The sequence below is a fragment of the Pongo pygmaeus genome, chromosome 8 (assembly GCF_028885625.2).
Source record: "Pongo pygmaeus isolate AG05252 chromosome 8, NHGRI_mPonPyg2-v2.0_pri, whole genome shotgun sequence".
Taxonomy (NCBI): domain Eukaryota; kingdom Metazoa; phylum Chordata; class Mammalia; order Primates; family Hominidae; genus Pongo; species Pongo pygmaeus.
Window position 1 is genome coordinate 124,427,058 of NC_072381.2, and position 24,103 is coordinate 124,451,160.

The window sequence follows — 24,103 nt, forward strand, 5'->3', positions numbered from 1 at the left end:
GGAGCCCTGCGGCATGGAGGTTCTTTTATTTATTTTTGGTGGAGAGGGGGAGGAAATAAAGGAATGACTTTCTACCTTGTGTGCCAACACAAACTTGGAAAAGGATCTGGGTTGGCAAGTGCTGAATATTACTGCCTGGTTTCATGACTTACATCAACCATCGGGGGCTAGAAGGAAGAGGCCGAAGCATGGATCTTTAACCCCTAACCCAGAGAGGCAGCCAGAACAGGCCTCACTTCACTGCTTCAAGTCCTTTCCCGCGCCCGCCAGCCAGAGCCCTGGATTGCTCTTTGAGGGCAGGGGCCCCAGCCAAGGCCATATCGCCTCACCTCACTTCACTTCTTTCCAGCTTCCCCTGTGTTCTGCCTTAGAGTTCTTAGAGTTCTGCTGATGCATGCACAGGCTTATTGTCTGAGATACCTTGCGGGTCCAGGGTGTAATGAGAAGGCCACCTGGCCGGGAGTAACAGGACCAGAGTCTTAGTTCTGTCACATAGTCACTGTGGTCTGAAAGAAGTCCTACTTGGCTGGGTGCAGTGGCTCACGCCTGTAATCTCAGCATTTTGGGAGGCCGAGGTGGGCAAATCACCTGAGGTCAGGAGTTTGAGACCAGCCAATATGGTGAAACCCCATCTCTATTAAAAATACAAAAATTAGGTGGGCATGGTGGCACATGCCTCTAATCCCAGCTACTCAGGAGGCTGAGGCAGGAGAATCGCTTGAACCCAGGAGGCAGAGATTGCAGTGAGCCAAGATCGTGCCATCACACTCCAGTCTGGGTGACAGAGTGAGACTCTGTTTCAAAAAAAAAAAAAAGAAATCCTACTCTTCTCTAGGTCTCATTTTCTTCATCTGTAAGGATTGGATAGAACTGGGTGCAGTGGCTCACATTTGTAATTCCAGCACTTTGTGAGGCCAAGACAGGAGGATCACTTGAGGCCAGGAGTTCAAGACCAGCCTGGGCAACATAGCGAGACCCCTGTCTATTAAAAAAGAAAAAAAAAAGGCAAGAAAAGATCGAACAGAATGATCCTAAAGATCCCTTCCCATGCTGACATTCTGATTCCCTCATTCATTCATTATAATATTAACAAATGCCAGCACTAGGTTCTGGGCATCCCCTGCTGAGCCATTCTAAACCTGCTGGGCACAGCCAAGACCTATGAGTGTGGCCTCAGGCCTAATGAGGGCTCATTGTTTCCACAGCCACTGCATGGTCCAGAGTGGGGAAGGAAACCCCCACCTGCCCCATGAAGCCCACTCTGCCAGGGCCCACCTGCCAGGGGAGGCATTTTCCTGATCCCAGTTCTAGGTTTTGTCCTAGAAGAGCCCTCAGTATCTAAAGCCTTTCCTACTTTCAATTTTTAAAAAAGTTGGGAAGCGTAAGACCACCTGCCATCTTCCTAATCAAAACTCATCTTCTGGCTCTTATTCTCCATGACTTTTACACAACATGTTTTCTTCATTTCAAAGTATTTAATTATAATGTTGAGGCCAGGTGTGGTGGCTCATGTCTGTAATCCCAGCACTTTGGGAGGCCAAGGCAGGAAGATCGCTTGAGGCCAGGAGTTCAAGACCAGCCTAGGCAACATAGTGAGACCCTGTCTCAAGAAAAAAAAAAAAAGAAAGAAAAAGAAAAATCAAGAAGAAAAAAGAAAGAGAGAGAAAGAAAGAAAGAGACCAGACGCGGTGGCTCACGCCTGTAATCCCAGCACTTTGGCAAGCCAAGGGGGGGCGGATCGCGAGGTCTGGAGTTCAAGACAAGCCTGGCCAACATAGTGAAACCCCGTCTCTACTAAAATACAAAAAATTAGCCCGGCGTGGTGGCGGGCATCTGTAATCCTAGCTGCTTGGAAGGCTGAGGCAGGAGAATTGCTTGAACCCGGGATGCGGAAAGAAAAAAAAAAAGAAAAGGAAGGAGGGAAAGAAGGAAGGAAGGAAGGAGACAAAATATAACATTGAATACAGGTTGTTTTTCAAACTGCACATACAACCCACATTTTGACTCAGGCCTCTGGGGCGAGGGGGTACACACACACACATCCCAGACACTGTCCTAGGCTCTCCAGCCATGAGATTTTCCGGCCCAGCCCCAGCCCCGACCTAAGTCACCGGTTATCGGCCACCCATTGGCTGAAGTCCCTGAGCACCTGTTGGGAGGAAGGCTGCTGCGTGCAGCGGGAAAGTCATGCGTCCCTCCGCTCTTACCGCGGCAGGAACCACAGCCTCCCCGAACCTCAGGGTTTGTGTGGATTTCGCCCAGGGGAAAGCGCTGCAACGCGCGGTGCAAACGGAAGCCACTGGCTGGTTGGGCGGCTGTGATGGGAAAGCTGCATCCTTCCATCGCGTCCAGCTTTTCATGCTGATGTTGGTGAGAAGGGGGTGGATAGCGGAGATTCTCACGATGCGGGCCTGGGGCCATTAAAGGCTGGGAGGTGGGGACGTAAACCTGTGGCCACCCTGACCCCTGTCCTCGGTGGGCCTCACCACCAGGCCGAGGAGACCCAGGCCTGGTCACCTGCTCCAAGCCCAGACCCGGCGCTCGAACGAAGGCAGGCCCCAGCAGCCGTCCCTCCCCGGCCCTTCTCTCCCCTACTTTCTCCTCACCGCCCAGCTGCGCGGAAAACACGCCCCCTCCCCGTGTTCCCACCAATCAGCGTCCGGAGCGGCGCCCGAGGCGCCGGGGGGCTCCGGTCTGCAGCCAATGAGCTCCACGGCCCGAGGCGGCGCCTCGCCCGCCCCCTCCCAGAATGAAGGCCGCCCGACAGCCGGCGAGGCTGGCGCAGCGCGCGGGGCGCGGGAGCCGCGCGGGCCGGAGCAGAGCGCGCGCACAGCCAGCCCGCCTCCGCTCCGCCTCCGTCCGGGGCGCGGGCGAGGTGGCCGGGGCGGGGGAGCGCAGGGGGCAGGGCCGCGGCGGCGAGGCCGGGGGGCGGGGAGGAGCGGGCCCGATAAAAGGCGGCGCGGCGGCCCCACCCCGCGGCAGGCCGGCGGGCAGGCTCGGCGGGTCTCTTCCGTCCGGCCCGCGCCGGCGGCGGGGAGGCGGCGCGCGGCCCGCAGCCCGCCCATGGAGGCTTTCCCTTGGGCGCCCCGCTCGCCCCGCCGCGGCCGCGCCCCCCCGCCCATGGCGCTCGTGCCCAGCGCCCGCTACGTGAGCGCCCCGGGCCCGGCGCACCCGCAGCCCTTCAGCTCCTGGAACGACTACCTGGGGCTCGCCACACTCATCACCAAAGCGGTGGACGGCGAGCCGCGCTTCGGCTGCGCCCGCGGTGGGAACGGCGGCGGCGGCGGCTCCCCGCCCTCCTCCTCCTCGTCGTCCTGCTGCTCCCCCCACGCGGGGGCCGGGCCTGGGGCGCTGGGGCCGGCGCTGGGGCCGCCCGACTACGACGAGGACGACGACGACGACGACGACAGCGACGAGCCGGGGTCCCGGGGCCGCTACCTGGGGAGCGCGCTGGAGCTGCGCGCACTGGAGCTGTGCGCGGGCCCCGCCGAGGCCGGGCTGCTAGAGGAGCGCTTCGCCGAGCTGAGCCCGTTCGCGGGTCGTGCCGCCGCCGTGCTGCTGGGCTGCGCGCCTGCCGCCGCCGCCGCCGCCGCCACTACCAGCGAGGCGACGCCGCGCGAGGAGCGGGCCCCGGCGTGGGCGGCCGAGCCCCGGCTGCACGCGGCCTCCGGGGCGGCGGCCGCCCGGCTGCTTAAGCCCGAGCTGCAGGTGTGCGTGTTCTGCCGGAACAACAAGGAGGCGATGGCGCTCTACACCACCCATATCCTCAAGGGCCCCGACGGGCGAGTGCTGTGCCCCGTGCTGCGCCGCTACACGTGTCCCCTGTGCGGCGCCAGCGGCGACAACGCGCACACCATCAAGTACTGCCCGCTCTCCAAAGTGCCGCCGCCGCCCGCCCGCCCGCCGCCCCGCAGCGCCAGGGACGGCCCGCCTGGCAAGAAGCTGCGCTGAAGGCCCGGGCTCCTGGCCACCCAGGGTCGCCGCCGCCCCTCGCGCCGCTAGGTCTGCGAACCATCTCGCCCACGCCGTGGGGAGGCGTGCGGCTCAGCGGTCGGCTCGACGTGGGACGTCGTCCTGGTGGTTTTTGAAAAGCAGCCGACCGTGCGGAGTACTTCCGTGCTGAACAATTGGGACTAGACGCTGAAATCCCCATTTGTCTTCAGTTTCTAGTTTGCACATCCAGAACGGCGAAGGCTGGGTGTGTATTCCACTAACTGAAATATGGCAACTTAGAGGCGCTGTTTATTTACTGTATACGTCGACCTATTTTAGATGCCCATCAGTATGAAATTGTCTCAATCTTGGATGTTTCATTTTATGAATGGAGGCACTTTACTAGGTCTAGAATATTTTTTTAAAAGCCTCTGAACTGAGCTTAAAACTGGCGATTTTATGAAATGTCGGCAAAATGACTTATTTTATTGTTTGAAGCGAGTTAATATTCTCAGTTGTCCTTAAAAATCAGTTACTCTAATTCCAGGTGAAGCAAGCCGCTGGTAGCATCACCCTTACGAGAAGTGAAGGTTTTGTAAACTTTCCAGTATTAATTTGGGCGGGTATTCCCTCCTTGTGGCTTGTTTCTGTCCTAGCTGGAGGTGTAAAATGCACAATGTATAGCAGGTAGAATACAGCTCCTTATCGTTCTATGTACCAGGTATTTTATTACTGAACTAGCAACTAGCCTTTTCCACATTTAAAAGTTGTGCCAAGTCATAATCATATTGTGTATAACTTGGAAATGGTGCTGTTTAAAAAAATTGTGTATTTATACAGTAACAGTATGAATTCATTAATCTCACCTGTAACTTTCCTACTTGGCCTTTTCTCTACACACCCACTTCCAGTTCTTTAAAAACGTTTATGATACTAGGATCAAAGGGAGGAAGGTAAGACAGCAGTATTAATTCACCCTAGATTGCTCAATTTCAGGGGTTCCTAGTGGAGGAAAGCCCATTCCAGCTGTTGCCTCTCAAACAAATAGAAGATGGATCTCTAGCTCTGAGCTATTCGTGTATTAACTCGTATTCAAGAAGGTTCCACCGTGGGCTGCGTCTGACTTTAATACAGGCAGTGCTCAAACCAGAATAAGCACTAATTAAAGGAATTGTTGGGGGTCCTTCATGTTCCCACTCCTACTGGAAGACCCATGACCGTTTCCGTAACCCCACTAGTTTACCCATAAGCAAGACTAAACCTGATCCTTGGGCAAAAGTTCCTAACCCCTACTTTACCCTCCCACCCTTTTAAATCCACCATACTGAATGCCACACTGTGGAATGCAGCTACCTGCCAATCAAGGCAATAGAAGGCAAAAAATAGAAGTGAATTAAGATGAACTCATCTGAAATACACAAATGCATTACTATCTGAAGATACCAGCAAGAGATTTAGTCTACGTGTATAAGGCTCCCAGTAGGATTTAGCTAGGCTACTAGAAGTTAGACTGCTTTCATATTAAACAGCCAGCTTCCTCCACAGCAAATTAACTCAATCAGGAGCCTTCATTTGAAGGTGTGTTAGAGGGTGGGGTAAATACCCGATAGCTGTCTTTTTGGTCAAAGAAAAGGTGCATATCAAGAACTTGGGGGCAGGGGGAAAGCACACTGTTTCTTAGCCAGGAAAGACAAATAATCCAACTCTGCTAGTCTTAACCCCAGACCAGAGAACTGCAGATCTGATTGGGCCTAAATTAAGTAGCTTAATGAAACCATGTAATTACTTGTTCTCCTTTCTTTTGCTAGAAAATATACCGGTTTAAATTAGCTTCACCTTCTGGGTGAAGTTTCTAAGGTCAACATGAATCCTCCTACTTCTCCCACTGCTTGTGTTCTGCCTTTTCAAAAGGACCACTATGAACAGATCAGCGCATTCTCTAGGCCAAAAGGGCTAGCCAGGTGGTAAAATCAATTTAGCTACTTTGTATTTTCGTCAAATTACAGACCGTTTCCAAAGGTCTTGAACATGAGGCTTTGGCATAGCCTCAATATATGGGAGTCACTGTGATGAGATGTGCCTAATGTTAGATATTCTGACACTGCTATTTTACCAGAACTAAGAACATACTGAGCTGGAGCTTCCTGAGGGCCGGAGAGTATTGGAAAAGGTATCCAGAAGACCCTCTCGTCAACTACTCAGGCAGCCACTATTCATCTATTTTTAAAGTACTCCATTTTCAGGCCGGGTGTGGTGGCTCATGCCTGTAATCTCAGCACTTTGGGAGGCGAGGTGGGTGGATCACAAGGTCAGGAGACCAGCCTGGCCAACATGGCGAAGCCCTGTCTCTACTAAAAATACAAAAATTAGCCAGGTGGTGTGGCGGGCGCCTGTAATCCCAGCTACTCAGGAGGCTGAGGCAGGAGAATTGCTTGAAACCAGGAGGCGGAGGTTGCAGTGAGCCCAGATCACGCCACTGCACTCCAGCCTGGGCAACAGAGCGACTGTCTCCAAAAAAGAGAAAAAGTACCCCATGTTCACAGCCCCTGTGCCAGATTTGCCTAGGTTTTCCAGCTGACAATGAATACTGGGAGTTAAAATGCAGAGTATTACTATAGTTAATTTTCTAGGGTTCTCTTATGAAAAGTATATGTAAACAAATTCATTTAAAAATCCTTGGAACTCAATGTGGAACTTTAAACATTTTGCAAAATTACATTTAGAGAAACCCAATTTTTCAAAGTTTAAGAAATATACAAAGTATGACAAAATTATCTTCATAAGAACATGCTGCATACTTGGCTAAGTAGCAAAACAAAACGGAATAGTCAAAAGGGCTTCTCCAACTGTAGAGGTACAGATTGTCTTAACTTGTTCTTTTCTGTACAGACAAAGTTTCTAGTGGCTTTTTTTTTCTTTGTATTTTAATTTTCCTACAAAGTCCTTTTTGGAAGTTGCAGAATTATTAGCTTTGATGAGAACAACTTTTGTCATAGATTTGATTTATTAAACCAAAATTATACATATTAAAATTATATCACAAATATATATGCTTCCAGACAAAGAAAAGTTTGTTAGTCCTGATTTTCTAATCGTAGCCACTCAAGGAACAGTCCTTTCACAGTACCCCATGTATTTCAGTTAGACTTATAAAATTATAAATCAATCTATGGTCAGTGTCTTTGGTTAAAAAAAAAACAAAACCACAGGCAGTTCTTTACATGAAAACGTCCCACACATTACAGATGCCAACCACCTCCCGGTAGCCACTATGGATAACTAATGAGATGCAAAGTCTTTTTTGGACCGATGATGTCTCTACTACTGGATCTATCTGTATTAACAGCAATGTTACTCTCAATGAAACTGCAGAAACCACCAGGAACATGGAAGACCACCTCGCAGATCGGTGAGTAGGCTGCTTGTTCAGCTTTCCTTTAACACCTGTTGGTAAATACTAATGGGAGTAGACAGAGTTGTATGGCCTGGACAGTGGAAACCAAGAGCAGGATCACAAAGTAACAGCATCAGACTCTTCTGCCCTCCTCTTGCACTTGGGTTCTGACTCCCAGAACAAAGAACTTGGGAGAACAGTACGGGAGACTGAGCAGAAAGGATGGGTTTGCTGACTAGCCTTGAAACCTAACTCTAACGTAGGCAGCAGTAACTCATCTGAACAAATCTGATTAAATAAATTGTTGGGGCTTGCCTGTGATGTCACACGTACAGATCTACTCTCCAGGAAACAAACTCTTAGCAGGTTACTGCCCCACTTATAATCACTGATCTGAAATTCTCTTGTTATGAAAGAAAAGTCCTTCTCCCCCACGAAAGACCTTTAAAGACTTCTACGTATTTGAAATACCAGATACTAAGGTGTTTAAAATGATTTCTATCATTGGTAACATCAAACAAAAAAGGCTGCATCTGGTTAAGTTAAAAAAGCATCAATACTCCCTCTTCTGGCCCTACAGCTGTACCAACAGGAATTCTCACCACTACTCAGTAACAGAAATAATAAGTGCCTACAGCCATGATGAATTTGTAACATTTTCTCAAATTAACTATGATTTTTCTAATTTCAGGTGAAAACCCAAGGTGGTACTTCAAACACACACATGCACACACAAACTCAGAGGACAGCGTTACAAGGAAACCAAGGAATTCCTGCATTAACAAAGGAAGACATGTTAGGGGGACATCCTAGCCACATATGCTTTCTGTTATATTTAGGTTCATTTTCATTGATACTAAACACAGACATTTAATGGCACTGATAAAAATTCAAGTAAAAAAACTCAACTGAATATGCAAACTTACCATTCTAAACAAAATACTATAACCACAAATCAACACTAAAACAAATTCTGTAAGTATTTTATTTATCACTGAAGAAAAAACACAGCAGCAAGTTCTGTGTTGGCTTCAATGAGACCAAATAGTTAATCTTTAACATAGCTACTGCACTCCAAAATTGAAGTCAACACAGTCATTACTACAAATTACTTGTTGAAAGAATCTATCTTCAAGAGAAAGAAAATTAGGAAAGAGAATTTAAACGATTCCTCCAAACCATACATTTATAAATATTGTCATATTTAAAATGCTTGAAAGGCATGAATTCTCCATTAATGGAAAAGCAGTTTGCTATTGGCAACAGAAAAAAACTCAGCGATAGTTTACCAAATGCTTTAAAATTTAAAAGCTATACTGTTTGGATTCACACTTGCGCAGTAATCTTGTCATTACAACAACTGCAAATTGCTTTGTACTCACCTTCTCTCAAGTAAAATCTAAAGAAAACCCCACCGTATCCAATGTTTGTAATGTTTACTTCAAGTGAATCTAAAATTCTAAATTTAGTTTATGGTAAATACCTCAAAATACCTAAAATAGGTACATATCAACCACTTAAAGGTGTGAAAATTGTTTCAGATTCACTGCTTTAAAGGGTCTTCAAATATATTTTAATAGAACCTTACTTCTTTCCAAATTAATATCAGATATTTCAAAATCAAAAAATATATATCAGTTCTATACCAAGATAAAGGTGTTACTCAATACCTGAAGGTTCACATTTTAAATTTATTTTTTAGTTTTTCTTTTTTGTCAACAAATGATTGATGAAATAATGCAACACCCTTAAATTCCAGAAAATGGCATGGTTTTTCCAACCTCCTGTGGATATGCTGCATGATCAATCTATTATATAGGATTAATACAAGTTCATGCTTTTTGTGTTATGGTGAAACAACATTAAAGAATCCAATTTAGATTGGTTGAAGCACAAGTATAATAATCCTTGAATGTGATCAAACCTATTTAAGACACCAGTTTAAATCCATTATCTTGAGACTTAACGTCGTACTGTGGTCCATCCATCTTCATCAGTCTCATTTTTAGTACGACGAAGAGATTCCCTATCTTTCTCAGCTCTCCATGAGGCCTTCTCTTTTTCACCTTCTCTTTCTCGGTCTCGGTCTCTTTCTCGGTCTCTTGAAAGAGCTGGGGGAGGAACTCGACGAGGAGGGTCCCGCTCTTCTGCCCGGTCATCTTTCCTGTCATCAGCACGTCTCCAAGAACTTACTAAAAAGTTTAATTAAAAAAAAAAAATTAAGTTAGTACTATATTCTATTGGCTCAAATTAAGCAGAAGAAATGTCTCAACTTACTCAAAATTCCTGTACTAAAGATTAACAATACAGGAATCATAATTAAAGCTCATACAATTTCTGACAATCCTTAACATACAGAGGTACAGATAAAACTCAAAATCTGAAAACAGGCAAAAACCACTAGCCTGGGAAGGACTACAGTTAGTATAAACCCCATAAGACAAGGTGGCAAAAATCTGGCTGAATGAAAATTTTATAACTGAAAGGATTTTTGGCTCTTGAAGAATTTTAACAGCAAATTAACCACACAAAATACAGGAGTTTTTAAAGTTATGGCTATGACAGAAAAATTCTCTCACAACAGGATGTCAAGACATGGAAAATGTTTAAAAACCAAGAGAAAAATGAGGATTTTAAAAATGAAAAATACACATATTTTAAAAAAGAATAAACTTCTGTTACAATTTCAGAGAAAATGTTTCTACTTTGTGCTTAATCTGCCAGGAAGCTGCTTTTAAATAACAATTTTTTTCATTTTTATTAAGTAAACTTTATATATATTGCCTGCTATCCAATTTAATCTACTACTGTACTTTGAATTTAGAGATAAGTGCACTTCACAACATGACCACTGAGTAACTGTATGAAAATTATGAATTCTAAATAGAATATGAACTCTCTTATTGTTGGCCTTCATACAAATTTATGATATAATTAAATAACCCAAATACCCGCACCCCCCCCCCCCAAGAAACGACAGTTCTCCAATACTTCAGTTGTATGTAACCTCTATACCTTCTTCACGTTCTGATCTGAGCGGAGGTCCTCTTCGGTCCCTGTCGTCTCTTAGATCTCGTCTTTCTCTTAGATCACGCCGGTCATCCCTCTCACGGCGACGGTCATCCCTATCCCTATCGTCCCTGCGACTTGAGTCTCTCCAGCTTGAAGATTCCTCAGCTGGTCCTCTTCTCCAGCCACCTTCATCCCTGTAGCCATTTACAATGACAAGGCAGGTTCTTACTGTTAGACCAAATGGATAATTATAAGTACATCCAGTCCAAGCTGGGGCTTAGAGTTTACAAATGTAACAGAGACAGTTTAAACTCATAACCTGACCTTACCTGATGCCTGGGGCGTGGAGAACAAATGAGAACACCCAGATCTGTGCTGTCCCACTCAGTAGCCACTACCCATATGTGGTTACTTACATTTAAAGTAAAATGGAGATATTTCCTTAGGAGCACCAACCATATATTCTAAGTGCTTGGCCGCCAAACGTGACTGCTGACTACCATACTGGCCAGCACAGACACATTTTCTTCCTTGAAGAAAACTGCATCGAACACTGCTGGTCTACATTTGTCAGTACAAGGACACTTTGGCAGAGGGAGCAAGCTAGAACTTCTACTACTAATAAAATCAAAGGGCTTTTGATAATTTAAGGGCAAGAAAACTGACTGCCCTAAACCACAGGGAAAAGCAATGGACTGACAAAGATGGCTGGACTGGTTCCAATGCCCCAACAGGTCATACAGCCTTTAGACAGCCATGAAGTTTGGGCCTCCATTTTCTTACTTTAAGAGGGAATGGTTTTTTTTGTTTTTTGTTTTTTGTTTTTTTTTTGAGACAGAGTTTCGCTCTTGTTGCCCAGGCTGGAGTGCAATGGCGTGATCTCGGCTCACCACAACCTCCGCCTCCCGGGTTCAAGCAATTCTCCTGCCTCAGCCTCCTGAGTAGCTGGGATTACAGGCATGCGCCACCACGCCCAGCTAATTTTGTATTTTTTAGTAGAGATGGGGTTTCTCCATGTTGGTCAGGCTGGTCTCGAACTCCTGACCTCAGGTGATCTGCCCACCTCAGCCTCCCAAAGTGCTGGGATTACAGGTGTGAGCCACCGCGTCCAGCTAAAAATTTTTTTAAGCCTGCATTATGATTCTAAGAGATAAGGGGGGTGCTGGGGAATAACGAGGAACATCATTTCTCAAAAATAGTTTGAAATACACAGGCCAGTGTCTAAAACAATCCCAACTGCAGCTCTACAAATAATTTTTTTTTTTTTTGAGATGGAGTTTCACTCTTGTCACCCAGGCTGGAGTACAATGGCGCGATCTCCGCTCGCTACAACCTCCGCCTCCTGGGTTCAAGTGATTCTCCAGCCTTGGCCTCCCAAGTACCTGGGATTACAGGCGCGCCACCACCACATCCGGCTAATTTTTTTATTTTCAGTAGAGACAGGGTTTCACTATGTTGGCCAGGCTGCTCTCGAACTCCTGAACTCAGGTGATCCGCCCACCTCGGCCTCCCAAAGTGCTGGGATTACAGGCGTGAGCCACTGCGCCCGGCCTCTACAAATAATTTAATTAGAACATCATCACACCTAGGTCTTCTGAAGCGATCCTCTCGATCCACATCTCTCTCTCTGTCCCTTTCTCTCTCAGGGTCCTTGTCATTCTCCTCTCGATCTTGATTATCTCTGTCCCTTTCTTTTTCTCTGTCCCATTCACGTTCTTCTGATGGCCTTGATTCTCGAGGTGGACCCCAGCTCTCCTCTCTGGCTTTTTCTTTCTCTCTCCATCCACCTATTTTTTTGAAAAAGCAAAACATTTTTTAAATATTTTTAAAAGAAGAAACAGACTGGCAATCATGAATAGACGTTGGCATTAATTCATCCTCATTCTAAATGCTAATTTAAGACACTGATTAAAAAAATACTAAAGCTGTGTACATCACTGTACAGACATCATTAACAGTATCTTAAACTTATATAAGAAACTTAAAATAGGCTGGGCATGGTGGCTTACACCTGTAATCCCAGCATTTTGGAAGACCAAGCCGGGTGGATCACTTAAGGTCAGGAATTCGAGACCAGCCTGGCCAACATGGTAATAACCCTGTCGCTACTAAAAATACAATTAGCCAGGTATGGTGGTGCACCTGTAGTCCTAGCTACTTGACTTGGGAGGCTGAGGCATGAGAACTGCTTGAACCTGGGAGGCAGAGGCTGCAGTGAGTCAACACAGTGCCACTGCACTCCAGCCTGGATGACAAAATGAGACTGTCTCAACAAACAGGAATAAAAAAAAAAAAAAACCCCAAAAACCTTAAATGATCTGGGTTGAGTGTTCCATAAAACAAAAGTATCACTGAAAATTTTAGAATTTTTCCTATTGCAGCATAGTATCTGTTCTGATGTTAAACAGATCACTCATTTAAGCAGAAAACTTCAGGAGTTTTCTCTGAGTCCCAATTTTGAGGTATTTATACCTTGCAACATTTTCAAGGCCTTCATATCCAAAAAAGAATATTTCCTTTTATATTCCTGTCCTCCACCATTTACCACCCATTATCTAGTCATTAATCATGAATAAATCCTTTAACCCTGCACAGTGGCTCACACTTATGCATGGAATATATGAATCTAGGAACATTTTATATATAGTACATATAGAGATGTACATTTGCTGGTGACCTCACTGTTTAAAATGGCTTCCAAGTGTACTGCTAAAATGCTGTCTAGTGGCCAGGCGTGGTGGCTCATGCCTGTAATCTCAGGAATTTGGGAGGCCGAGGAGGGTGGATCCCTGGAGCCCAGGAGGTCAAGACCAGCCTGGACAACATGGCAAAACCACATCTCTACAAAAAAATACAAAAATTAGCTGGGCTTAGTGGTGTCCACCTATAGTCTGCTACTCAGGAGGCTGATGTGGTAGGATCTCTTGAGCCCAGGAGGCAGAGGTTGCGGTGATCTGAGATTACGCCACTGCACTCCAGCCTGGGAGACAGAGTGAGACCCCGCCTCAAAAAAAGAAAAAACAAATGCTGTTTAGTGGCCCCAAGCATAAGGTGGCTATGATATGCCTTAAGGAGAAAATACATGTATTAGATAAGCTTTGTTCATGAATGAGTTATAATGCTGTTGACCATTAATTCAATGGTAATGAATCAACAACATATCAGAAATAGGGGGTCTTTAAACACAAACACATAAAAGACATCTTATGTATTGACTGGTTGACAAAAATATCATGACTAGAAGCTTACAAGAACCTAACCTTGTATTTCCCCTAGGAACAGGAGTTCATTCATGGCAACTGTATAAAATATAATTAGCAAATTAGTAAGAATCTGCTATACTGTTACCCCATTTAACATGAGGAAAAGAAAAATTAAATGTCTTACACAAGGTAACAGCTGAATAGTAGGATGAAGTGAGACTAGAAGAGATGAAGTAGGCAACAGAAACAACTGGGGAAAGCAAGGAAGCGGCTCACTTAGATCTGCACTTAGAACAACTGCTCTGGTTATTTCCCCGACACCCAAAATTAAAACTGGGAGTAAGAGAGGCAGCAAAAACCCGTTAAGCGGTGAGGAAAATGATGCTGACCCAGGACCAAGTACAAGCAATGGGAATGGAGAAGAGGGTAGATTTCAGGAACATCAAAAAGGCAGAACTGAACTAAATAAAGATTTAACATAAAGGATGAAACAGAGACAAAACAACTCCCAGATTCCTAGCTCAGACAGTTAGATGGACAGTGATGCCCCTGAAGAGAATCAGAGGGATGGGTGGGCGTGAACAAGTGCACGTGTATGTGATGGTAATGAGTCCAGTTTTGGATAGGCTGTGTTAGACATTCAGTAAGACTACCAAGTGGAGATGTGCTATATGCAGTAAGCAGCTGTCACTTGTGTGCAGTACGCAGAAATTACCTAGAGAAAACTGGCCAGGGCAGTGGCTCACGCCTGTAATCCCAACACTATGGGAGGCCGAGGTGGGTGGATCACTTGAGGTCAGGAGTTGGAGAGCAGCCTGGCCAACATGGTGAAACCCCATCTCTATTAAAAATACAAAAAAATGGCCGGACGCAGTGGCTCATGCCTGTAATCCCAGCACTTTGGGAGGCTGAGGCAGGCGGATCACGAGGTCAGGAGATCAAGACCATCCTGGCTAACACGGTGAAACCCCATCTCTACTAAAAATACAAAAAATTAGCCAGGCACAGTGGTGGGCACCTGTTGTCCCAGCTACTCGGGAGGCTGAGGCAGGAGAGGGGCGTGAACCTGGGAGACAGAACTTGCAGTGAGGGGAGATCACGCCACTGCACTCCGGCCGGATGACAGAGCGAGACTCCGTCTCCACAAAAAAAAAAAAAAAATAGCCACGCATGGTAGCATGTGCCTGTAGTCCCAGCTACTTGGGAAACTGAGGCAGGAGAATTGCTTGAACCTGGGAGGCAGAGGTTGCAGTGAGCTGAGATCGTACCACTGCACTCCAGCCTGGGAGACAGAGCAAGACTCCACTTCAAAAAAAAAAAAAAAAAAGAAAAAGAAAAAAAATGGTAATAGACGCATGTCACAAACATGTATACAACTGTTCACGAATAATAAAGTGTGAAACAACAAGCAGGCCAGGCCCAGGACTAAGAAAGAAAATGAGGCTGGGTGCAGTGCCTCACACCTGTTATCCCAGCACTTCACTTTGGAAGGGAGAGGCAGAAGGATAACTTGAGCCCAGGAGTTTGAGACCAGCCTGGGAAACATAGCGAAACCCTGTCTCTCCAAAAAAATAAAATATTAGCAGGGTGTGGTGGCATGTGCCCGTAGTCCTAGCTACTCAGAAGGCTGAGGTGGGAGGCTCCCTAGAGTCCAGGAGGTCAAGGTTGCAGTGAGTCATGACTGCACCACTGCACTCCAGCCTGTGCAACAGAGCAAGACCCTGTCTCAAAAAAAGTAAAGTAAAATGAGTTCCTCCTTGCATAATCTCTCAGTTGGCAAAAATAAATATATAAAGTACATTTTGGTTCCAATTATTTATTTTTAAAAGGAGGCTGGTTCCCAGTAAAACCTGAAAAACACATCAATACTGAAGGCATGAGTACAGGAAGAGCCTTCAAAGAAGCAGTCATCGAAGCCGAAGGAAAATAAAGAGCACATCACTAAAGAAGAGAGGGGTTGGGTTATTTATGTTTTGGATGGTAGTATTCTGAAGGCAAACTTTTGACAGGAAAGTCACTGCAAATGATACTGAAGGAAAGAGGAAAGACCAGTTTATCTGGAAAATAATACAGCCCTGATATTTATCCATCAGAATTTCACTTTTACAGGTGAACACTTAAGCATATTCTAGGAAATAGAATTTTACCTGGCTTGACTAATGGTCTCCAAGGACCAGGTCTTGAGTCATCACCCCGTCTGGGAAACCGATCATCATCAGCACGTCTTGAAAGGCGATCATCATCCATGTTTCTCCAAGGGCCCCTGTCATCCTCTGCACCACGCCTAGGAATTCTGTCATCATCAGCATTCCTCCAAGGTCCTCGATCATCATCCAACCCTCGCCTAGGACCCCGGTCATCATCCATGCCTCGCCTGGGACCCCGGTCATCATCCATGCCTCGCCTGGGACCCCGGTCATCATCCATGCCTCGCCTGGGACCCCGGTCATCATCTATGCCTCGCCTGGGACCCCGGTCATCATCCAACCCTCGCCTGGGACCCCGGTCATCATCAGCATTACGCCAGGATGATCGCTCATCGTCAGCGCCTCCTCGCCTCAGCCCCCGGTCGTCATCCATCCCACGTCTTGGTCCTCTGTCCTCATCAGCTGTTCGCCAGCTTCCTCTGTCCTCATCCAGTCCTCGTCTAGGTGGTCTGTCATCATCCGCATGACGCCAGCTTCCCCTGTCTTCGTCAGCAATTCGTCTGGGAGGCCTGTCATCATCTGTGTTACGCCAGGAAGGCCGGTCATCTTCTGCCCCACGGCGAGAGAACCGATCTTCCTCAGGACCACGTCTAGGGCCTCTGTCATCATCCATGCCACGCCGGGGAACCCGATCATCGTCTGGTCTAAGAGAGGACTCTCTATCTTCATCATCCCCCAGACGCCGGGGCCGCTCTTCATCTCTTCTATGAGACCTGTCCTCATCTCGCGCTTCTCCACGTCTCCACTCCCTACACAGCAACAAGAACAATTAAAAACATATAAAATAAAAAAAGCATATGATCCTTTGGGGATTTTTTTTTCACGTGCTTTTTTAAAACTTCAGTATGGGCCGGAGCAGTGGCTCGCACCTTTAATCCCAGCACTTTGGGAGGCAGAGGCAGGCAGATCACCTGAGGTCAGGAGTTCAAGACCAGCCTGGCCTGGCAAAACCCCATCTCTACTTAATTGTAAGACATGCAGCTGGGCACAGTCGCTCACACCTGTAATCCCAGCACTTTGGAAGGACAAGGCGGGAGGATTGCTTGAGCCCAGGAGTGTGAGACTAGCCTGGGCAACATGTCAAAACCCCATCACTATAAAGAATATAAAAATTGACCAGGCATGGTGGCCCACACCTGTAATTCCAGTACTTTGGGAGGCCAAGGCAGGCAGATTACTTGAGGTCAGGAGTTCAAGACCAGCCTAGCCAACATAGTGAAACCTCGGGTCTACTAAAAATGCAAAAATTAGCCAGGCGTGGTGGTGCATGTCTGTAATCCTACTTGGGAGGATTACAAGTGCCTCCCAGCTACTTGGGAGGCACAAGAATTGCTTCAACCCAGGAGGCGGAGGCTGCAGTGAGCCGAGATCGCGCCACTGCACTCCAGCCTGGGTGACAGAGCTAGATTCTGTCTCAAAAACAAAGAAACAAACAAAATTAACCAGGCATGGTGGAGCGCACCTGTGGTCCCAGCTACTCAGGAGGCTGAGGCAGGAGGATCACCTAAGCCCAGGGAGGTTGAGGCTGTAGTGAGCCGAGATCGCGCCACTGCACTCCAGAGTGAGACGCCATCTCAAAACAACAACAATAACAACAAAAACAACAACACAGGCCAAGTGCAGTGGCTCATGCCTGTAATCCCAGCAATTTGAGAGGCTGAGACAGTGAGATCGCTTCAGGTCAAGAGGTCAAAGCCAGCTTGGGCAACATGGCAAAACCCCATCTCTACCAAAAAATACAAAAAGTAGCCAGGTGTGGTGGCACACACCTGTAATCCCAGCTATTCGAGAGGCTGAGGCACTTGAACCCAGGAGACAGAGGTTGCAGGGAGCCGAGATTGCGCCACTGCACCCTAGCCTGGGCAGCAGACCCAAAAAAACAAAATACAAACCCATACACAATCAGACATGCACACAATTCTTCATGGCTCTCCTTTCCCTGCCTCTACAAAATGAACCAAATTTAAAAACCACTGATAAGACATTAACAGGAACTGGAGCGGCATTATTTTCCTCAACTCTACTTACTTCTCTGGCGGGCCTCTTCTCCACTCAGAATCTGCTTCAGGTCCTTTTCTCCAGGTGCCTTCTGAATCTCTATCTCCCCAACGAGAGTCCTCCATTGACAAAGTGAAAAAGAAGCATTACATTGGTAACCATTTACTGTTACGACTACTGGTATTACCATTAAAATATTTTTTGTACGTATAACAATATGAAGCCCTTAAATAAGCAAGTTTTAAAATTTCATTTATTTTTTAATCTGAGATCAGACTGACGCCACAGGGAAACTGGTAGTCTCATATATTGTGGGTGGCCTTACAAACCGATATAACACTGCTGGAAAGCAACCTGGGAACATACACCTCTACAGATTTCCTTCAACCTAGAAATCCCCTTCGAAGAATGTGAAAAAAGCCACATGCCCTGAAATGGACATCACAGTGCCTACTAAGCAAAGAAAGGTGGAGTCATTTTATTTAATGTCTAATGGGGGTGGTTAAATTAACAGTACTTCTCTATTCAAAGTACTCTGATGGGCCGGGTGCGGTGGCTCACGCCTATAATCCCAGCAGTTTGGAAGGCTGAGGCGGGTGGATCACAAGGTCAGGAGATCAAGACCATCCTGGCTAACACGGTGAAACCCTGTCTCTACTAAAAATACAAAAAATTAGCCAGGCGTGGTGGCAGGTGCCTGTAGTCCCAGCTACTTGGGAGGCTGAAGCAGGAGAATAGCTTGAACCTGGAAGGCAAAACTTGCAGTTACCCGACACCACACCACTGCACTCCAGCCTGCACCAGAGCGCGAGGCTCTGTCTCAAAAAAAAAAAAAAAAAAAAATTCTACAAAGCTAAGAATAAGCTACAGTCTCAAACAATGCGTGAATAAGAGAACCTTTATTTGAATTTTCTTTTCTTTTTTTTTTTGAGGTGGAATCTCACTCTGTTGCCCAGGTTGGAGTGCAGTGGTGCAATGTCAGCTAACTGCGGCCTCTGCCTCCCACATTCAAGTGATTCTTGAGCCTTAGCTTCCCAGGTAGCTAGGACTACAAGCGACTGCCACCATGCCCGGCTAATTTTTATATTTTTAGTAGAGATGGGATTTCAACATGTTGGCCATGCTGGTCTCGAACTCCTGACCTCAACTGATCCACCTGCCTGGGCTTCCCAAAGTGCTGAGATTATAGGTGTGAGCCACCACGCCTGCCCCTTTATTTGAATTTTTGAAAAAATATCTTGGCAATGAAACTCTAAAATAACAACTAGAGATGAAAAGCAGTGAAAGACAAGAATGGTTAGAAAATAAGTTAGTCCCGGGTCATCACAGCTAATGATTCTGGGCTGTCTCTTAAGGTGGGGGTTGCTCTAAGAGATTTTCCCAAGTAAACACCGTGAGAGAAAATAGAAACATAACAGTCAAAGGAATTTATGGGCACCACAATCGAGGGAACAAACACAGCCAGAAGGCCAAGCTTCTCCCACTCCCATGCCTGCCTTGCAATTTATACTCAACAAAGAATGCAAGGTTTTACAGGATATAGTACAACTATTACAACCTCCAAAGACTTTTGAAGGATGGCTGTTATCGCCATTAAACAAACAAAAAGAAGTAACTCTGCCTCCTGGGCTCAAGCCATACTCCCTCCCACCTCAGTCTCCCAAGTAGCTGGGCATGCACCACCACGCCCAGCTCATTTTTGTATTTTTTGTGGAGACAGGGTCTCACTATGTTGCCAGACTGGTCTCAAACTCCCAGGCTCAAGCGATCCGCCCGCCTGCCTCGGTCTCCCAAAGTGCTGAGATTATAGGCGTGAACCAATGTGCCCGGCCCAGCAGATCCAAGAGCAGAATGGCCCTGGCTGATGAGCAAACAAACTGAACCAGGATCTCAGAGAACCTGGTACAAACAAACAAAGAGATAAAGAGAGTAAAAGAAACATTAAAGATATAAAGAGAACTTTAAAGGAACAAGAACAGAGAAAAAGGAGCAAAGTTTCCTTAAATTAAGTGGATTTTTGTCTGCTCTAGGGAGACTGAATCCTTAGACCAAAAGGGCAAAAGGCCAAAAAGAAACAAAGATGACCATACACTCAGGTATCTAAACACAGTCATAGGGACAGTTTTAACTTCCTTTACCGCAAGAATAGAGAAAAATTCTGTTTCTGAGGAATGAAACAGTATCTACAAAATAAGACCAAAACTAGTATCAAAAATCCTCCCCTCTGTAACACTGTGTACTAAAAACAGAAGCAAAGGTCTCTATTATTTCTGAAAAGATGATTTCGAACTGGCCAAATAATGAACCATTCATTGTTCAACGGTGAGAGAAAAAACTTATGAAACACACACAAAGACATTCTGAAAACAACTGATCAAGGAACAAAAAGTACTCACAAAGGGGAAAACATGATGCAGTGTAAACATACTTGAGACTAAATAATGTTCGCTAATATGGATGTAAAACTTAAAAGTAACTGTTAAGTGAGTACTAAGAGGAAAGATAATGTGTAATGATCTAGAAGCAAAAATACCCAGTCCGCTGCAATAAAATATAAGTTAAGGTATGGTCATGATTTTGTTTTGTTCTGAAGAGGCAAAGGAAAGCTATAATTTATACTGTGGAAGTTTTTTTTAAAAACTTAGGAAAAAATTAATGGTGACCAGGCACAGTGGCTCATGCCTGTAATCTCAGCACTTTGGGAGGCTGAGGTGGGTGGATCACCTGAGGTCAGGAGTTCGAGACCAGCCTGGCCAACATGGTGAAATTCACCTCTACTAAAAATACAAAATTGGCCGGGCATGGTGGCACACGCCTGTAACCCCACCTACTTGGAAGGCTGAGGCAGGAGAATCACTTGAACCTGGAAGGTGGAGGTTGCAGTGAGCCGAGATCTCGCCATTGCACTCCAGCCCAGGAAAAAAGGGCAAAACTCCATCTCAAAAAAAAAAAAAAAAAAAAAAAAAAAATTAATGGAATAGAGAAAATAAAAGTGAACCTAGAGGCCAGGTATAGTGGCTCATGCCTGTAATCCCAGCACTCTGAGAGGCTGAGGCGAGTGGATCACGAGGTCAGGAGTTCAAGACCAGCCAGGCCAACACAGTGAAAAACTCCATCTCTACTAAAAATACAAACATTAGCCAGGCGTGGTGGCACACGCCAGTAATCCCAACTACTCAGGAGGCTGAGGCAGGAGAATTGCTTGAAACCGGGAGGCAGAGGTTGCAGTGAGCTGAGATTGCACCACTGCACTCCAGCGTGGGCAACAGAGCGAGACTCTGTCTCCACAAAAAAAAAAAAAAAAAAAGAACCTAGAAAAGTTCTTCAAATTTGGCTTAAAGAAAAAGAAAGGGGTGCCAGGGACATAGAAGCAAAAAAAAAAGCTCCAAAGCCAAATGTTAGGAATAAAACCAAATATACTAGTTACCATGTTAAATGCAAGTAAATTAAACTAAACTCTCCCAAAAAAAAGGGAAGGTGTGTGTGGGCGGGGGGTGAGGCATAAAACACAAACAAGAGGCTGAAAATGTACAAAAGGGTGGATAGACACATTTGCAAATGCTAACTAAAAGAAAAGGATAATCTCACAAGGTAAGCTTCCTCACATTCCTAAGGAGACATTCCCATAAACTAACAAGATGTAGCAGATTTAAACAAACAGCGCTGATTTCATGCACACACAGAACTTTGTGCTCAACAGAAAAAAACATACATAGAACACAAGGGAAAACGTATCATTAAATTCCAAAAACTTGTAAATCATATAGACCACATTTACTTAATACCAAGGAATTAGAACTACAAATTAGCAGTAAGAATAACATAAATTGAAGACACATAAATAACTAGTATCAAGCGTAGGCATACAGATAAGCACTTGATACAGGTGTGGCAAAAATAGAGGAGCAGAGAAAAGGCATGCAAGACATTCTTGAGCTTTCTGAGTGGAAAGTAAGCAAGCAATACTTTAAGTGGCAAACAGGGCACCTCCCAAGCAAAAGGAAGAGCGTACAGACAGATGCCACAGACACAGAATAAAGCAGAAAACTTGCTCCCCAATGGCTAGAGCACAGGTGACTAACAAGAAAATAGTGTCAAATGAAACTGATGAAACGGCAGCAACACGAAAGACTACTAAGGCGTGTTTTAAAACCTTTGGCTCTCAGTAATGAGTACCAACCAATGAAAGGTCTGAAATCCAACAGCAGGCACAGTGATCAAACATGCTATACTATGAAAAATCAAGCAGGCCACAACATAGAGGAAGGCCTGAAGCTGGAGGAAGATGATGATGAGGGAGACTAGTAAGTAGACCAACAAGTATTGCAAGCAAGAAAAATCTGAATTAAGGCAGTAATGTTAGGAAAAGAAAGAAGGAAGAGTAGGTTCAAAGCTGTGACAAAGCAGATACCAGTAACACCAATCAGGAGAGGGAATTCCAGATACAAGACAGAGAAGGGAACACAGGTCCGTTTTGAACCTGAGTGCAATTAAAAATCAGCATTTAGAGGTGATTCCTATTAAATTGCATACTTTGATTCAGAAGTTTTGGGGCTGGACCTGAAAGTCTGCGTTTCTAACAAGTTGCCAGGTGCTGCTGACAGCTGCTGGCCACCAAACATGTCTTTAAGTACCAAGGAGCTACAGAATTCATCATCCTCTAAATTCACGATTATGTCTTCCCCCCCCCGCCCCGAGACAGAGTCTTGCTCTGTCACCCAGGCTTGAGTGCAGTGGCACGATCTCGGCTCACTGCAACCTCCGCCTCCCGGATTCAAGCAATTCTCCTACCTCAGCCTCCCAAGTAGCTGGGATTACAGGTGCCGCCACCGCACCCAGCTAATTTTTTTATTTTTAGTAGAGACAGGGTATCACCATGTTGGCCAGACTGGTCTAGAACTCCTGACCTCGCAATCGGCACGCCTCGGCTTCCTAAAGTGCTGGGAATTATAGGCATGAGCCACCACGCCCGGCCAGACGATGATGTCTTTCAAGGAACTCAGCAACAGTCCCTCTTCTATAGCAAACTCAGCAGTGCTATGGACAAAACTTTCATGACACACATGCACACAAGTATGCTTAAGCCTATAAAATTCCATCTTTGCTAAGACAAGTATAATTCTTTCCCCCTTAGGTGCCTTCTGTTCTTTGGGAAGAGAAAACTACCACATTAAAAAGAGGTGAAAATGGGCTGGGTGTGGTGGCTCACACCTGTAACCCCAGCACTTTGGGAGGCCAAGGCAAGCAAATCGTTTGAGGTCAGGAGTTCAAGACCAACCTGGCCAACATGGTGAAACCATATTTCTAATTTTAGTAGTAAATTTTGTATTTTCTACTAAAAATACAAAAATTAGCCAGGCATGGTGTTGGGCGACTATAATTCCAACTACTTGGAAGACTGAAGCAAGAGAATGGCTTGAACCTGGGAGGTGGAGATTGCAGGGAGCCGAGATAGAGATCACACCACTGCACTCCAGCCTAGGCAATGAAGCGAAGACTCTGTTTCAAAAAAAAAAAAAAAAAAAAAAAAAAGATGTGAAAATAACTGATTTAAATACATTTACATCGGTATCATGGAAGAGAACTGGGTGATAAAAATACATCACAATTACAAAAATCAGCCGGGCATGGTGGTATGTGCCTGTAATCTCAGCTACTCAGGAGGCTGAGACATGAGAATCACTTGAACCCGGGGGCTGAGATCGCACCACTGCACTCCAGCCTGGGCAACCTGGGCAACAGAGCAAGACTGTGCCTCAACCAAAAAAAAAAAGTCACATTAAAACAAAATAAAATCAATAAACCCTATATTCACCTTTCTAGAAAGTGAACTATCGCCAAGTCTTCTCTCTTCCTCTCTACGACGTTCTCGTTCTTCAATTTCCAACTCCCTTTGGCGTTTTTTCCTTTCCACTTCTTCTAATTTCTTCACCCGCTCCTGATACTCTCGTAGCTCTTCCTCGCGTTTTGCTCGTTCAGCGCGCTCTCTCTCTTCCCGCTCTAGACCATTGATTAGGTTACTAAGTGTGCCTCCCAGCCATATCTTCCCCCTAGTGCTAGTTCCACTTTTCTGGTATTAAACAGGTAGCATAATGTACAAGTAAAAGAATTTGAAAATAGTTTGTAATCGGCTACATGACAGAACATAGTCAAGAAAATAAGTACTACACCCCTCAACTATAGTTTTCTAATAAGATACTAGAATCCCTCCCCCATCCCTGAGCAATCTGGGATTCCAGATATAGCATCATTTAACAGCCATCATCTGGAACGTATTCCTCAATAAATGGTAATACACAGAATACGGTGATAAAAAACAAAAAGTATTAATTTCTAAAAGAACATCAAATGTGTGG

General features: G+C 45.6%; 2 protein-coding genes across 2 annotated transcripts in view; one reads left to right on the forward strand and one right to left on the reverse strand.

The window, feature by feature from the left end:
• Positions 1 to 2,815: 2,815 nt before the first annotated feature.
• Positions 2,816 to 7,117, forward strand: NANOS1 (nanos C2HC-type zinc finger 1). The gene has a single exon (XM_054435320.2). The coding sequence runs from the start codon at positions 3,064 to 3,066 to the stop codon at positions 3,949 to 3,951; it is 888 nt and encodes a 295-aa protein (XP_054291295.1). The 5' UTR covers positions 2,816 to 3,063; the 3' UTR covers positions 3,952 to 7,117.
• Positions 7,118 to 8,298: 1,181 nt separating this feature from the next.
• Positions 8,299 to 24,103, reverse strand: part of EIF3A (eukaryotic translation initiation factor 3 subunit A) — a 48,378-nt gene continuing 32,573 nt past the window's right edge. Inside the window, exons 17-22 of the mRNA XM_054435319.2 lie at positions 23,563 to 23,747; positions 17,778 to 17,866; positions 15,690 to 16,498; positions 11,925 to 12,126; positions 10,343 to 10,533; positions 8,299 to 9,519 (exon numbers count right to left, since the gene is read on the reverse strand). Of these exons, the coding sequence (XP_054291294.1) occupies positions 9,290 to 9,519; positions 10,343 to 10,533; positions 11,925 to 12,126; positions 15,690 to 16,498; positions 17,778 to 17,866; positions 23,563 to 23,747 (1,706 nt within the window). The 3' untranslated portion in view covers positions 8,299 to 9,289. The remainder of the gene's footprint in view (positions 9,520 to 10,342; positions 10,534 to 11,924; positions 12,127 to 15,689; positions 16,499 to 17,777; positions 17,867 to 23,562; positions 23,748 to 24,103) is intronic.

Bases quoted from the DNA above. Each gene is read 5' to 3' on its own strand.
- NANOS1 (XM_054435320.2), top strand. From the start codon at position 3,064: ATGGAGGCTTTCCCTTGGGCGCCCCGCTCGCCCCGCCGCGGCCGCGCC.